At 52.2% G+C, this 16564-nt stretch overlaps 3 protein-coding genes across 6 annotated transcripts in view; 1 reads left to right on the forward strand and 2 right to left on the reverse strand.

Annotated features, from left to right (window-relative positions):
* The window catches only part of GALNS (galactosamine (N-acetyl)-6-sulfatase), a 50666-nt gene extending 43619 nt beyond the window's left edge, over window positions 1–7047 (reverse strand). For 2 of the 4 annotated variants that reach the window (XM_075161651.1, XM_075161652.1), the window contains exons 1-2: window positions 4853–4958; window positions 1204–1327 (exon numbers count right to left, since the gene is read on the reverse strand). In XM_075161651.1, the coding sequence (XP_075017752.1) occupies window positions 1204–1327; window positions 4853–4951 (223 nt within the window). In that variant the 5' untranslated portion in view covers window positions 4952–4958. Of the gene's footprint in view, window positions 1–1203; window positions 1328–4852; window positions 4959–5548; window positions 5697–6897 lie in introns of those variants that run through there. The other 2 variants (XM_075161653.1, XM_075161654.1) reach the window with 2 other exon arrangements.
* TRAPPC2L (trafficking protein particle complex subunit 2L) lies at window positions 4935–8263 on the forward strand. The gene is given in 6 exon segments (XM_075161662.1): window positions 4935–5015; window positions 5018–5092; window positions 5856–6028; window positions 7041–7128; window positions 7242–7321; window positions 8081–8263. Coding segments are annotated over 6 exon segments (528 nt in total). The 5' UTR covers window positions 4935–4949; the 3' UTR covers window positions 8127–8263.
* Window positions 8264–8396: 133 nt separating this feature from the next.
* PABPN1L (PABPN1 like, cytoplasmic) lies at window positions 8397–14729 on the reverse strand. The gene is made up of 7 exons (XM_075161390.1): window positions 14508–14729; window positions 13853–13961; window positions 13304–13368; window positions 12728–12834; window positions 12525–12612; window positions 12259–12404; window positions 8397–11462 (listed from the first exon to the last, which is right to left on the reverse strand). The coding sequence occupies exons 1-7, from the start codon at window positions 14727–14729 to the stop codon at window positions 11423–11425; spliced, it is 777 nt and encodes a 258-aa protein (XP_075017491.1). The 3' UTR covers window positions 8397–11422.
* Window positions 14730–16564: the final 1835 nt, after the last annotated feature.

The following is a 16564-nucleotide window of genomic DNA, read 5'->3' on the forward strand; positions in this document are numbered from 1 at the left end:
TCTGCTTAATATTAATGTTAACATATTAAGGCTGAGGACAGTGCACTGACTGAACCATGTCAGTGTCCTTCTGCCACAGCCAGCTACTAAGATCACTCACATTAGAACAAGCAGCAACTCCCCTCTCCAGTGAGCCATGGAGATATCCAGGCTCTGACACGACACCATTTGAGTTATTCCAGGACAAACCCAACTGAAATTTGGCCCCTCTATTAAATTGTCCACTGCTGAAGAGTAATTACTTTCAATAATCAGTGTAGCAGCCCTCCTATCTCAGTAATTCTAAAAGGAATACCTGACATATATATGTAAGAGGAAATCATAACAAAAACTGATAACATGCTTAAGGCTAAGTTTTCAAGCTTGCCTGAATAGAAGTCACGTAATAGTGAAGAAAGAGCTGTCCAGCTTTGACAATAAAAGTCAGGTCCTGACTGCAGGAAACATTTAAACAGACGTTTAACTTTATGCATATTCAGTACCACCACTGGACTTAGCAGGACTTCAGCATATTTTAAATGCCTTTTCTGAGCAAGGACGTCATCAGCACACTGACAAATTATATCTGAAACGAAAGCCCAAATAAAAAGCCCCTGTTCCTCATTTTTGTTTCAGTTCTTGGCTGCCAATTAGGTTGGAGGAAAAAAGAAAGAAAAAAAACCCCACCCCACAGAAAAACCAATAAGGATAAAAATATCTGCATCTCCCAGACCCAAATGTTTCTTTTATCTCTTGTCCCTTCCCCAAGAATCTTGCAAGCCACCAGGGTCAAAAGCAAGACACAACCTGCTGCCATTCCTTGCATGAAAGTCTCACCAAAGCCAATGGAATCAGACAAACTATGTACAAACTATGTTCAGCAACAATTAGATACCACTTTGTCTGTTTATCCCAAAAAAAGAAAGATGAAAAAAATGCAATGACTGAGGCTAGAATACTAAACCAGAATGTTTTAAAAAATCCTTTAGCTGGACTGATTTGATCACTAAAGCACTGCTTTGTATGAACCAAAGATTGTAGGTTTTCCAATCAAAACGTAAATAAAAAGGGAGCAAAATGCAAGATCAAATCTCCAAATCCAAATTCTGCCCTGAGGGTAATCACTAGTTTGGTTTGCTAGTTCATGTCAGATGCTGGCAAACATCCCAATCTTCTCAGAAGGTGGCATGCTTATATGCTAGTTTAAAACTCAAATTTACTTACACGGAGAACAGAGGGGGTTGGCAGTATAAAAATCCAGGAAAAGCATCCCTTCTGAAGCCATCTGGTCTAAGTTAGGAGTTTCCTTAGAAGGCTCTCCAAAAGCTCCCAAATCACCCCAACCCATCTGTAAAAAGAACACACCGAATGATGTAAAAGTGCTTTTACTCTCCCACAACGACAATGCTTCTGGGCCCACGTAACACTTTTATTGTATCCCTTCATTTCTAAATCTTTATAGCGCTCATCTCCTTATTTAGGGAGTACTTCACAAACATGATAAAATGATCTTCCCCAACCCTGTGAAGCAGGGAACTATTACGGTTTTCATTGGCAAGTGGGAAACCGAGGCACGCGTGAGATTAAATGACATGCTAACAGGCATTAAAACACTTGTAGCAGAACTGGGTAAGAATCCTAATGCCTTCACTCCTGCTCAAGTGCTGAAGACTGGCAAGCGCACACGTAGCAGGGAGGAAAAGGAAGTTACACATGAAATGCTCAGTGTTGTACAGCTGCAAAGTCTGACCCTTCACTCCCTGGCTACGTGTCTTTGTATTGGACCACTGACCGCAGGACTCCATCTCAGCCAGCTGCGTCTATCTATCTATCCATCCATCTGCGTATACCTAACTAGAAATGCAAGGAAAAGGTCTAAACTCAAAAGCAATGCTGCAGGAAAAGAGAGAAAGTGTTTATTTTAAAAGCAAGCTCTGGAGAGAAACCTGCCAGAGGCGTCATATGTCAGTCTGCTTATTTGCAAGACAGTGGTTTCACCCTGTGTCTTCTTCCTAATTCAGAGAGGTCACACACCAGGAGAACCGTAAAATTACCATCACAATGTCTACATTCATTGCTGAAAACTATTACTGGTAAGAATACAAATAAAAGTGACTTAAAACAGAAGGTTCTAGAAGGGAACAATTTAATGAGCAATTAGGCACCATGGTTGCTGGAGATTATATTATGCTTTAAAAAAGGCAATAGCTTTCTTTAATACAGATGCGTATCAGGTGAGCAACTGATACGGAGGGCGTAATGTATCGAGATCTTTAGAAAACCATCTGTCTGGTCCCATTTGAGAGTCTAACATTTACACTGCAGTGGTGCAGTTTGGAAAAGAAAATTGTTGGAGAGCTGCAGAGCCGGCTGTTGAGGGCTGAGTGAGGAACAATTAAACGGTACCAGCTAACACTAGGCTGTGGAATTAAAATGGATTCAACAGGATCACCTGCGAGTTCTTGATTCTTCAGTATCTTTATCATCAAGGAAGAAAGAAAAAAAGAACATCAAGTTGCTCTAATTCACACACAGTGACAGAGTCACAGAAGTTACCGAAGGATCAAAGGAAAAAAGACCACGGAGATGTATTTTTAATGAACAGCATATTAAATAAATAAATAGTTCACAGAAGCTCCAGTCAGAATCTGTGCCTCATCATGTCTCATGCCGTACCAACACTTCTAGAGAGGGATAATCACTGTCCCAAGGAGCTTTCATCTTCAAAATTACAAATGCCAGCTTGGGGGGAAATATTCCTGAATGGAAAATTGAGATGGACTGCCGGAGGCTCAACTAGCCAGAAAAACTAGGCTTACAAGGTAATTATCTTGTACAGGAATGTAGAAACACTATGAAAACAACAGTCATGTTGAATTGGCAGAACTGAGCCAAGCAGGCGATAAGAGCTTGCCCACCCTTGAGTCACATACCCACCCTCATTAGCTTTTTGAGTAGCTTAAAATGGCACAAAACGCATTTCTACTACAAACACACCTGAAAGATGACATGAAAAGATTAGAAAAGAATCAGAAGAAGAAGATGGCAGCAACTTGAACGTGTTGGAAATGAATATATTTCCTTACCCATGTGGCTAAGACCACTACGGGGTGCAAAAGTGAAAAGACTTTCAGTTGGAAAAAAATCTGTGATTATTTCCGCTCTTTAATGATTTATTGCCTTTCCCTGCCCCCCCAGTTCAGAGAGCAAAAATTAGCGGAATTAGTTTTCTTCTTGTTTAGTTTTTCAGGAGGCAGGTTTGGGTTTCTAAAACATCTCCTGAAATGTATTGGAGTTCCTTTATCTACACTTGTAGATGCACCTTATTCAGCACCACTACAACTACATCCATCGCTCGTATTAGAAGATATTGCAACAATTATTTTTGTACGCTACAAACCCAAGCTTTAACTTCAGAAGCTTTAACTTCAACGTTTGAAAATCACCAAGACACCCTGTTTTTCAACATTTACCAGCCGGTGGAATCCTTTGCCAAGGACTGTGGAGTTAATTGCTCCGTCATTATGAATGGACTGATAGATAAGATGATTAGACTTCTAGATAAGATATGTAGGTGTGTAAGCACCAATTCCAAAAGACTTGCATACGGGCTTGACTTTATAGATCTGAGAAGTCTCATTTGTTTTCAGCAGGACATCCACACACAAGGAATAACGAGAGGTTTGTGTGCAGTGTCTCTAGTGCAGGTGACCTAGGGCAGCTCTGCCCTGAAGGAGGGGCAGGGCAGGAATATGCGGGCCTGGGCCTTCCTTACATTTCTTCACCACTTTTTACACAAAATCTGGAAAGGACTCGAGAAAGAAAGCAACCGAGGATGAGGGCTTTCAGAGTAAGTACTAACTTATTCAAATATTCCTGTTTATTTCAATCAAACTTTTCCAGATCACCACATCAACCCGTGAGCTGCGCCTGAATCACTGTGCTGAAGACTGACCATGAATCACGGTACAGACCCTGTTCACGTGCTGTCGCGCAGGCGCTGGCCTGCCGACAAAGGGAATAGATGTAGCACACGGCTGAACACGGAGGCCACGCCACCTGGAAGGGATGATGTGTGAACCTGGAAACTGCGACCTAGGGAGGATCATGCACATCAGGGAGAGCTCTGCTCCATAGGAGTCAGTGAGACAGAGCTCGAGGGAGCACAAAGTAGCAAATAAATGCTCAAGACACGCTCTCAAAACACACGTCTTGCCAGGCCCAAAAATGGCCCTTGATGTGCACTTAGGAGGATGTCCAGAAAGAGTAATTTGCAGGATAAGGCTCACGGGGAGCCAGCTTGATGAAACTTCTATTTAAAGACCTCTGCCTCGGCACCAGTACAGCTTTGGACCCAGCCATGCTTCATGCACCATGAAGCTCCCGCGAGCTCAGGGACAACCACCACAGCATCTCTGACGTGCCGTACACGCACCCCAAACAAATTTCCCAGACATTGGCAGAACGGTTCTGACAGCAGCCCTGCCCACAAGGCGCTGGTGCTCAAACCATGCCCTGCTGAGCACCCATCGCCAGGGCCTGGGAGAGGGTGGGCCACCACGGGACCCCCTCCGCCAGCCTCACCACAAGTGCCTTGCTCCCACCCCGATGACAAGCACGCTATGGAGGCCCCAATTTCCCTCATCCACACCGACCCCTTCCCAGGAACCCAAGCCCTGCCCTGGGGACAGGCACCCAGCCCCCTTCTTGGTCACAAACAAGCCCCCCTCCCCGGTGACCAACGTCCCCTCCCTCCACCCTAACGGCCCCCTCAGTGTCACACCCCCCCCCCCCCCCAAAGTGACACGGGCCCCTGGCCCCTCTCCCAGTGACAAGTGTCCCGTCCCCGGGGACCCCCCCCAGCCCCACTCACGTCGTCCATGAGGAGGAGGAGGAGGTTGGGCGGCGCGGAGGCCGCGGCGGGGCCCAGGGCCCAGCACAGGCAGAGGGGCACCAGCACCGCCCTCGCCATGGCAACCGCCGCCCCGCGCGCCCGCCGCGCGTCACGTGAGCGCCCCCCGCCTCACGTGACGCGCGGGAGGGGCGGGGCGGGGCGGGGGACGGCGGAGGCGGAGACAAGATGGCGGTGTGCATCGCCGTGATCGCCAAGGAGGTGGGGCGGGGGTGAGGGGAGCGGGGCTGGGCCTCGGGTTGTGGGGCCTGAGTGGGGCCAGGTGGGGTCATGGGGCTTGAGTGGGGCCGTGGGGCCAGGTGGGGTCATGGGGCCTGAGTGGGGCCGTGGGGCCTGGTGGGGCAGTGGCGCCAGGTGGGGTCGTGGGGCCTGAGTGGGGCCGTGGGGAATGAGTGGAGTCAGGTGGGGTCATGGGATCTGAGTGGGGCCTGAGCAGGAGTGAGGAGGGGAGCAGGACTGGGGCTGTGGGGCCGGGTGGGGTTGTGGGGTGGTGGTGAGGGACAGGGTCTCAGGTTGTGGGGCCTGAGCGGGGGTGCGGGGAGTGGGGCAGAGCCTTGGCAGATATGGGGGGAACAGGACAGAGACTGGAAGTTGAAGTGGGCTGGGCAGGAGCAGGCTGGGACCAGGGCAGGGGCGGTGCGAGGGTGTCCTGCTGACCTGCTGCCAGGAGAGGGGTTTTTTGATGAGCTGAGGGGGGCAGGTGGAGCGGTGGTGGGGCCTCAGCCTTGTGCAGTGCCTGCGCAAATTATTCTCTTGCCACTGGTGTATGGAGACTGATCTGTTCCACAAGCGCTGCAAGGTGTAAAGGGGGGGCTGTGCTGCGATGGCTGCAAACGTAAAATGGTTAAAATAGCTTACTTCTGACAGCAGCAATGCTTAGCGTAAAAGCACCATCGGGGCATCAGCTGTCACTTACACAGAGAAGTGGCCAGTCCTAGTTAGTGTTATTTGTTCTCCTCCTCAGAACTATCCCCTCTACATCCGGAGCGTTCCAACCGAAAACGAGCTGAAGTTCCACTACACTGTGCACACTTCCCTCGATGTCGTGGATGAAAAGATCTCTGCGATGGGCAAGGCTCTTGTAGATCAGAGGGAACTGTACCTAGGGCTCCTCTACCCCACTGAAGACTACAAGGTGTATCTTTCTGATGCCTTTTGCCATGCCGGCATGTATTTATGGGATCTTTCTTGTGAGGGGTTCTCTGTGGGAAACCTCTCTTCCTACCTGGTGCCACGTTAAAGACATCAGCAGACAATGTACAGACTTGTTCACTGACCAGTTTGTCACGCAGAGGTTCAGGTTTGGTGCCTTGGTCAGTTCAGCAGCTGCTTCGTTGCCCAACCAGGTGGTGGAAAAATTTACCTTTAGCCTACATGAGGGAGTGCAACGTGTGACTAGTGCCTGGTGCAGCTAGACTTCACCTTTCATAAACTGGGTGCTTTACTCCTTGCTTAGCTAAAACAGTTCACTGTGACTAGAACAAAGCTTAGACTCTTTACTAACACCAGTGAAAGTAGCAGGAGTATGAAGGTGTCTCTGGTCAAGTACCTAAATCCCAGGCATGTGGTCTGATTTCTCTAAAATCTGTACTCCACAGCCACAGCTGCGCCAGTGCTTTTAAGTCACAAAGTTGATCTTTCGAACTTTCTTTGGATTTTTCTCTGAATCCCGCAGAGGGAAGTTATCAGCAGACATGATTTCTGGGTTTTCATAAACTGGTGGTTAATTTTTGAAGTCTCAGGTCAGTCACACTGCCTGATACTAGCAGATCTCCAGGTTTCTGATTGTGGTCTCCCAAACAAGAATAAATAAAGTGGCTGTGTCATTGAAATGGTTCTTAAGAAGAGAGAAACCCTCACCAAAATAGCTAGCGGGAGGCTGCTTCTGAAATTGCAAGGCATGCCTTACCGGCCAGTGTAGGAGCAAGCTTGACCTGGAGTTATCAAAGATGGGAGAAGTCAGGTAGAAAGGGGATACAGTTCCTGCAATCTACTGTCTTGCTTACCTCATCTAGTCCCAGTTATGTGCTGGGTGCAGCAAGAACATGATGTTTCTTCTCAACTTGTTTCTTTGAGTGCATTCCAGCCTGTTTTAGTTGCTTTGCCAGGCTCTGGTGTGTCAGAAGCACATGCCTTAACAGCTGCACAGATACGGCTACGTGACAAATTCGAAGGTGAAGTTTGTTATGGTGGTGGATTCTTCAAACACAGCACTTCGAGACAATGAGATCCGCAGTGTAAGTGCAGGAAATCAGAGCACAACTTGCCACATCAGTGTTTTTGCTACTTCCGCTTATTCATAAAGTGCTGAGAAGCAAAAAAAATTAATTAAACTACAATCCCTTTTCAGATGTTCCGAAAGCTGCATAATTCATATACAGACATAATGTGTAACCCTTTTTATAACCCTGGGGACCGTATCCAGTCCAGGTAAGTGGGTTGACCATGCTGATCTTTCTGATCTTTGTCATCTTTCCGGAACTTGCAGCGTACCTATGATGTAATAGGGCCAAGAGCATAACCCCTGTGGTTGGCCAGTTCAGATGTGCATGCTCTAACTGCCTAAATGGAGAACAGCTGTGTTGTCTTTGGGCCATTACTGCATAACAGAAAACTCTGATAAGTCTCATGAGAAGTTACACTGAATTCTCACTCCACCTCAGAACTGGTGTTAGAAACATTGGCTCAAGAAAAGTAATTTCTTGGGGAGAAAAAGTTACCTGTTTCATAGGCAAATATGAGCATAAACATAGATAAATAGAGCAAGTTAAACAGAGTGAACAACTGCACTTGTCCTGGACTTATCCTTGGGTAAGGACAGATGGGCATTCAGCATGCGTAATTCCTCACGTGTGAGGGCTGGTGCCCCCCACTTCTCATCTGGAATCTCATAGGGAATGTTAACAATGTCAAGAGTTTCTATTACCGAGGGAAGAACAATTTCTTTTACACTTTGCTGAGGCAGGTCTACAGCCAGCATAAGACCTGTCCTTACTTCAGCTTAATTAAAAGTCATTATTTACTCAATGGAGCATACTGTAGTTAAAGAGTGAAACCATGTATTCAGCCTGCGGAAAGCCAGCTTGTTAACCAGTAAGAGGCATTGTTAGCCATTGGTTTTGTTACAAGAGATCTGATGTGCAGAACGAGCTGCTTCCTTTAATGTTCTGTGTTCATTTCCTTTTCTAGGGCTTTTGATAATATGGTGAACTCCATGATGATGCAGGTGTGCTGAGGCTCTACCCCTTCTCATGCAAGTGTTGAGAACATTCCCTATGTACAGCAGTATGTCTACAAAGTGATGTATATATTCTCTTCATTCTGTGTAATATTTTAAATTTATTCTATGTAAAATAAACATGACATCTGCAAGGTCTGCATGCATTTCTACTCTAGCAAACCTGAGTATAGCCCAGAAGTCACTGTTCAGCTTTATGCCTTCAGGTAACATGTGAGAGCCAGCTCTTCCTTCAGGAAGGTCAGCTGTGTCGGGAGGTTCGTTCCCTACAGAAACGTGTGCAGCTGTGCCTCTGTGCAACTCAGATGTTTCTGTAGAAATTGGGCTTTGTGTAAAAACAGCAGTTCCTGCTGTGCTTGTGATTAGAGCAAGCACAGCTGCACAAGAGACACCTAAGAGATTATTATTAGGGTCAGCCTAGATTTCAGTCAGCTGAGAGGCACAGATAGTGACACTGTTCCTCAGAAGTACTGGTGCTTCAGAGCAGTTCCTCTGAAGCAGGAGCAGCACATCAACAGCAGTCCTTTTGCTCTTTGCCAGCCCCCTTCACTGCTGCTCAGGACTTCATTCTGACAGGAACATCACAAGCAACGCTTATTTCAAACATACTTGGGCTCCTTGTCCTGTTTTTCCTTAGCTGGGAGCACTCAGATCTGTATGTACTCACTCCATTAGTTCTTGGAAAGGGAAAACTGCAAGTCAGCCGAAGGCTCCGGGTTTCTCTACAACCCCAGCCACGATGTACTTGAGAAAGCCCTGGCAGACAGCAAACGGCTGGTCTCAAAGCACCACCTCGAACCCCATCAAGCCCTGCACTGATCTTGCCTTCCTGGGCGACTCACATTTGACAGCATTCGCTGTTACCACTTTGCAGCTCCTTCAGACAGGTCAGAACACTTAACAGCATTGGTAGCCCCGGTCAGGGAGCACAGGTAGCGCAGCTGGGATAAATCCACACCAAGAGATTAAGACATCAGGATTGCACAGCTGCCTGGCTCATCCCAAACTAATCTCTATTAGCATCTCCTCCCCCTGCAGCTCCCTACTGTTCTAATTAAAGACTACCAAATCAATAGCAGATATTTATATAGAAAAAATACAAGCTAGACTAGAAAAGCATCCCAGCTTCTTAATCGCTTGTGCAGCACACTCGCACTACGCGAGGCCGGGCAGCTATAGCAAGTTCAGCAGAGGTAACGCAGGCAGGCATAAGCACTGAGCAGCCCTCGGTGCTTCCCACACACCTCCACTCAGAATCTTTCCTGCCCCACAGGCAGCAGTCTGTGCTTCAAGCACCTAATCAGTTAAAAATACATAAAACATAGCTAAAAATAATAATAATAAAAAAATAGCTGCACAGCTCCAAAGGATACAAGAAGCCAGGAGAAAGCCAGGTCAGCGCAGAGTGTCAGCTCACAGCCAGCGCAGTCTCACTGCAGATGAAGTTCACACAGCAGGATCATTTATTTTAAAAATAAGTGACATATACAGTACTTTCTCAAACAGAACTTAAATACAGTTAATCAACAACAACCTGTCAAATAATGGGAGATGAAAGTGTTTGAGCCTCTCCCACCATCTAAACAAGGCACAGCTGTACACTGCTATTCTGAAACATCTTCATATAAAAATCTTCACTCTTTTCACTTGATGAGACAGGAGCTCAGCATTTCCTCTTCCATAAGACAGTCTGAACACCCCAAAGTAGTTTTTGTTAAAAATTAAGTCTCAAGAATTTACAAAGCTACTAAATGGAAAGTTTAAAGTCCTAGAAAAAGCCGGTTTTATAGTGTAAGCCTAAGGGTAGCTTGGATCAAGGCCAGCCTCAGCAGCACAGTCCACACTGGGCAAAGTGCAAGATCAACACAACATGAAGAGTTAAGGCCCCAAGCTTTAAAAAAATCCTGAGATTTTAAGGGGAGGGAAAAAAAAAAATCAGTGGGATTTTTAGCCTGGCAATGCCCCCTGAGCTGTGAAAAGCTGCTTTAGGAGTCAGTCGCATCTGTTGCATCTGGGTTAGAGGAATCCTAACCAAGGATCCCAAAAGATTAGCGTGAGAATTATGTAATAAAACTGATTTCAATGCAGAACTTCACACAGCAACGCTGTCTGCTGGTGTTCGCAGCCTGCCTCTTTTAACACAAAGTTTTTCCTTTAAAAACGAGCGGTTTCAGAGCTCATAAACACAAGATCAGCAGGAAGGGGATGTGCCAGGCAGCGCTTGTTCCCCAGGACCCAGCTCCCGTGGTGCGCTTCGGTCCTGACCCTCTAGTTCAGCTGGGCTCACACCATCCCCAAACAGGGATCTGGAGAAGGAGTGGTGACAGGAGTAAAGAGGAAGATCAGACCAAATTTGCAACAGTGGGGATGATTTTGTAATACTGCTACTGCTAGAAATGAAGTAAAATGATGAGTTGGCAGCACCCTTTGATCCCTGTAACTTTGGAATAAAAGCAGGAGGGGGTAAGTTCTTGACTTCTGAAATGAAAGGGGGGAAGGGTTTTGTGACACCCAGGTCTTGTTTAACCACCAGAGATACAAAGGCTTCCAGAGAAACAGCAAGGGATGTTTTTTCCCCTCTCCTGGTTGTTGGATGTATAACAGCAGCAGCGAGCTAAAAACCAGACCCCAAACGCATTCCTAGGCTCCATCCTCTTCCCAAGAGCAAGGTCAGAAATCCACAAGGCTGACGGCGTTACGGAAAAGCTCCCCAGCAGTCAGGTCCAGAGCTGCAACCCAAGACTTTCTCTACTGATCTGGAGAAGAAAAGAGTCTTTGGAAAGGTCTTTAGGATCTTCTTATGGGCAAGAGAAAGCAACATCCAGCTCCTGTAGAAAGAGCCGGCAAAGCTGAGGGTGCTTCACAGGCCGAGCAGGACAGGTCCACCCCTGTGTAGGGCATTTGGACAGCTGAAAGCCAAACCAGGTTTACACCAAACCCCCAGTACAGCCCTTTTCTATGGGATGAGGATGAGACTTGATTGTCTGGGAAAGCTCTTCCCTTCCCAGGTTAGGGTGTTCTCTGGAATGAGACTGTTCTCGATGAAAACGCAATCCCCTAAGCAAACCTAAGGTGAGCCCCTCCTGGGACACAGCAGGGATCCGGCCGATGTGCAGGTGGAGCGGATCCAGTCTTCCCTCCTGCAGCCCAGCACTCACCAGTAATCCTCACGGCCAGGCAGATGGCATTTTAAAATTAATCTTTTTTGGCTTGGGTAGGTATATTTTTAAATCTCTCCAATCCCATCTCCTCATTTCAGTCCCATCAGCATCACCAGGGCAGTCCAGTCCTTTCTAGTATGGAAAATACCAGGGCAGCAGCCTTGCCCGACCCCTAAACAAGAACAAAACCAGCATCCTAAAGCACGGGGCACTGCTCAGCTGAGATGCCAGAAAGCACAGCTACCTGCCCCTCCAAGAGCTGGGACTCACCCTTCTGCCCCAGCTAACCCAGACTGAACCCAGCGTACCCCCAAGGGACGGGGAGCCCCAAAGCCAGGCACGGCTCTGGGACCCGTCAGGTCGGGACTGTGATGCCCACCCATCACCCCTGAAGCCCCTGCAGGGATGGGGGGACAGCAGCGAGTTTCCAGGTGTTTCTTCCACCCCCAAAGCTCCCCCCCGCTTCCTCCTACAGTGCCGAAGGGGCCGCGGGATCATTGAAGCTAATCTGCAGCGAGCTCAGGGATGCACGAGCAGCGGGAGGCGTGCCGGGGAACAGCTCCAGGCCTGTGCTGGGGACGCGAGGGATACCGGGACAGCAGCGGGGATGGGTCTGCCATGCCATCGCTGGCTGCTCACTTCGGTCCTTCCCCATCTCGGCTGCCCACAGTCCCCCCGAGGTGGCCGTGTCCCAGCCAGACCAGCCACCAGGCTCCTGCCGACCCCACAGACACCAGGGTGATGCTAACAGCACGCGAGGGGCAGGAGACATTTCTAGCACGGGTCTCCAGGAGGGTGCTCCTGCTGGAGCCCTTCTCCATCCTCCTGTCTGTGCCAGGGTGGGAGGTTCAAAGCTGAGAGGCTGAGCACAGCCAGAGCAAGGGGCAGTTACCCCCACCCTGGGGACACCCTGCTCCACAAGGATCTTGACCCAAATACACAAGGAAACCCCCCGCCTGGCTGCTCACCTGTACGTCCTCCCTCGCACCCTTGGGTGCTGCCCTCTGTAGTAGCCTCCCCACTGGGCCAGCCCTCCCCGGGCTTGGAAGCGGCCCCGGTAGCCCCCGCGGTCGGTAGTGCTGATGCCCGGCATGTTGGTCCTCTTGGGCAGCACCTGGAAGGCAGGAGGTGGCTCCGGCGGTGCTGCCAGCACCGGGGTTCAGCACAGCCCCATGCACGTGGGGCTGGGAGGGATGGATGGATGCACCAGCCCGGGGCCTCATCCAGCTCCTACCTTAATGACACGGCCTCTGAACACACTCTCGTCCAGCTCCACCGCAGCCTTCACGGAGCTCTTCTCTTCAAACTCGATGTAGGCGTACCTGCAAGGCGACGGGGTGAGCAGAGCCCCAGGGACACCCCGCTGCTCCCAAAGGCCGGGGAGCACAGGGCAGCGCCCTCGACACCCCAACCGCAGCCCCTGCACACAGCGCTGACCCTTTGGGATGCCCCGAGAACTTGTCGCAGAGGATGGTCACTCGGTTGACCTGCCCGCAGCTGTTGAAGTGAGACTCCAGCTCTTCCGCCGTGCCCCCATAGTCCACCTGCAATGACAGTCCCAGCCCCTCCAGTGCCACCAGCCAGCCCCCCGGCTCGTGGGTCTGCATTCGCACACCATCATGGGAGACAAAGGGCCCGGCTGACCCCAGTCACACCTTGCCACCACAGCCTCACCGTCTCCTGAGGTTCAGGAGACCCTTCCAGCCTGGAAACCCAAATCCAAGAGACAGCCCCCCCGGCTTTGAAGGAACACGCAATGCTGCACGACCCGCAGCTTCCAGCGGGGTATTTTGGGGAGCTGACACTTGCAACAGATTATCTGCAAGTGGCTGAGGATCACGGGCAGATGCTGAGCCACATTCCCAGTCTGGGCTGGGCAGAGGAGAAGCATTCGGGATGGGACCAGCCAGCCTTCGGTGGGGGGCGGATGGGCCCCGTGCTAGGGATCTCGGACACACACCCAGCTGGGCAAGGAGCAGCGAGGTGGGCTCTGCCCCAGGGCCTCCCACTTACGTTGCCCACATAGATGGATCGCTGGTCAACCTCCATCTTCTCCTCCATTGTCTTTGGGAAGAGACCTGCAGAGACGAGGGCTGCTTTGTCACGCTGGAGGGAGTCGCAGGAGCCCTCCTGCAGAGGGACGTCTGCCCGTGCAGGTCTGCCCCCAGCACGGCCGCCACCGAGCTGACACACTGCAAAGCTCCCGGGTCCCCGCACGTGTCCGGGCATACCCAAATCCCCACACTACTGCTGCCTCCTCCTCCACCCACTTACCCCCTCTCTCTTCACCCCGACTGCTCTACTGGGGCTGTTGGTGCTAAACTCAATCACTTAATTGAATTAAATTTAATTAAATTAATTTACTGCAACTTGGCCTGCACAGGTAGGAGGTAAGAGCAGATTAGCACCACGCCATCCCTGGGACCCCACCCCTCACCCACCTCACATGTCCAGCCCCAGGCTGCCAGGAGAGGCAGAGCCACGTGCTCTGGCTCCGATCGCCACCCTGTGCCCCAGAGGTGTCCCTGGGGGGGGACAGCAGCACCCGGGGACGGCCCGTACCTGCCTCCAAGCTCGTGATGAGGCGGCTCTCAGCTTCCAGCTGCAACTCCTTCAGCCTCTCATCCTCTTTCTCCATCTCTCGCACTCTGGCTTTGATGGCCTCCAGCTCCTGAAACCCAAACCAAGACTTGTGTGAGCAGCATGCAGAGCAGGGACACCCCGACCCCGCTCCCCACCCTGGGCTGGGACGTTGCAGTGCAGCACAGCATGCAGCTCCACGCAGTGCCCTCCCAGGCTGGGGACAAGGGTGGGCTGGCTGCTGGGGACAACAGCCTGTCCCACAAAAGGGGGGTTCAGCTCCAAGCTCCACTGGGGAGAAACAACAAGGAAACGTTTCCTTTCCCGTGCTTGCCTGCGAAGCAGCGTGTGCTGCAGCAGAGAGGCCCCAGCAGCACCAGAGCTGCCGGAGGGAACTGGAGATTTAAGCTGGTGACGAACAGGAGCCATTTACTCTCGCTCAGCCAGGCAGACATCTCAGCAGCAGGAGAGCGACAATTCAATTTCCAGCTTCCCAGCTCAGGGATTTTAACATCAGGGGCCCAAGATTATTATTATTCTTCTTAATTTTTGGAAGCGCTTGAAGAGAGGTATAGAAAGTTTCCCATTTCCTTAGAGAAACAGGGAAAATTGATTCCCCACTCAGCCAGGCACTCACCGGGTCCGGCACAGCCAGCTCCTTCGCGCTGTCCCCCTCCAGGTGGCTCAGGTCAGAGCCATCAACTGCAGCCTTCCGCAGAGCTGCCATCTCTGTCACGTCCCAGGGCGCCTCCACTGCTGCCAGGGACGGCGGGTCCTGCCACCAGATCCCTGAAGTGTCCAGGAAGAGAGGACTGGGCGGGAACAGGGGCAAAAAGCCATTTAACAAACAAACAGCCATTCAACATAGAACCTAAAGCAGAACGCCAGCCAGGCAAAGGCTTTAAGGGCGCTTCCAGCAGAAGGAGGAACAGGTGCCACCGAAGCAGTTTGCTCTCAGTGCTGCAGGCAGGCTTGCAGCAAGACCCCAGAACTGCAGGAGTAAGGGCTACCAAAAGGTCTCCAGTTCATATCGAGCCACTTCCCAGCTCAGGGGGCTGCAGAGGGGACCTGGAAGCAGCTTCCCTTGGGTGAAAAAAAACAGGCACAAGCATCACAGCCTGCTGGCAGGGAAGGGGAAGAGGAGGCAGGACCTGCTCCACTAGCAGAGCTCCCAGGCTGCACAGAGGGAGCGGCAGGGAGCCCCCACCCTAGCAAAGGCAAGCCCGCACCCTTTCAGCCCCGGGCTCTTGGCTTCAGCCCACAGAGGGACAAACTCTGCCACCGTGAGTGGGAAGCCGACCCGGCTCCAGCCCGGAGAGCCTCAGCGCCTGTCACCGAGCGGGGCCCCGTCCCGGTTTCCCCCCTCCCCGCCGCCCCGGACCCACCTCGCCCGGCCCCCGGACATGCTGCGCTTCCTCCGCGGAGCCGGCGGGACCAGCGGAGCGGCGCCACGTGCGGATCTCCCGCCACCACGTGCGCCTCTCCCGCCGGCGCGCCACTTTCATACATCAGGGGCCAATCAGGGCAGGGCGCGCCGCCAGGCCCCGCCCCGTGCCGGCAGGGCGGGGGAGGCGGCCCCGCCCGACCGTGACCCTGTGGCGGCGGGTTCGAGTCCCGGGGGCGGCCGGGGACACGCGTGTGCCCTGGGGAGGTCGACACGTGTGGCGGGGCGGGGGCACGGTCCCCCGATTTTAGGGACACCCCCTCGGCCCTCCTTGTCCACCGACCCCGCTGGTGGTGCTGGGGACCGCAGCCAGCTCTCAGCAGCTGCCCCAGGCACAGGGGGAGCAGCGGGGCACCCCGAGGGGGTGCAGCGTCTGCAGCAGGGAGGGGAGATCCCTTTGGGTTCCCTGGGGACGACCATGAATGTCCCCCACTGCGGACACCTCTCCTCACCCCCCCCGGACGTGGGGCAGGGACCGACCCCAGGGCTATAATGAACCCCCCCAGGGTTGGGGGCATGGGGTGCGGGGCGCTGCCGGGAGAGGGGGGCGAGGGCACCCAGCACAAGCCCAGGCCATGGAGCCTCTGGTTGATATTAAATTGTCTTTATTACACAGATACAGAGTTAAGAACAGACATAACCTGAATCATAAAGTTTACATCTTTCACAGGTCAAACATACAGTACACTTAGAGAAAGCGGGAAACAGCAAGGGGGGGACAGCATGCCGAAGGAAAGTCCTACCACGTCACCTCTCTCGGCTGGCCCCCAAAACCCACGCGGCAGGGCAGGGCAGGCTGCCCCCGTGCCCACCCGGCCCTGGCGGGGGGCTCTGCTTTCCAGCCCTCCGGGGACCCCCGTGCCCCGGTGTCCCCGTCCCCAGGGCTGGCAGGGTAACGCGGGCAGGGCTCAGCCCCGCACAGGACCAGAGAACGGTGCTGCCCGCGCAGCCGTGAGCGAGGGGGGACGGCCCACGACACCTCCCTCCTGGGGCCATGGCGTTCCGTGGCATCAGCGGAGCCCCCGGGGCTGCAACCGCGGCAGGGACACCCCAGCACAGTGCCTGGGACCTGGGAACAAGGTGGCATCTTGACCTCAAACCCACTGGGATCCAGGGGGGCACCCCGAGGAGAAGGGGGGACCCCGGCAGGCCCCAGAGGAGGAGGGTGAGGAGAGGCTGGGGGGGGGTGTGGGGGGCTCCAGCAGTGATGGAGCAAAGCCCAGGCAGGTGTGGGACCCCCGCTCTGGGGT

The sequence above is a fragment of the Calonectris borealis genome, chromosome 12, assembly GCF_964195595.1.
Source record: "Calonectris borealis chromosome 12, bCalBor7.hap1.2, whole genome shotgun sequence".
Taxonomy (NCBI): domain Eukaryota; kingdom Metazoa; phylum Chordata; class Aves; order Procellariiformes; family Procellariidae; genus Calonectris; species Calonectris borealis.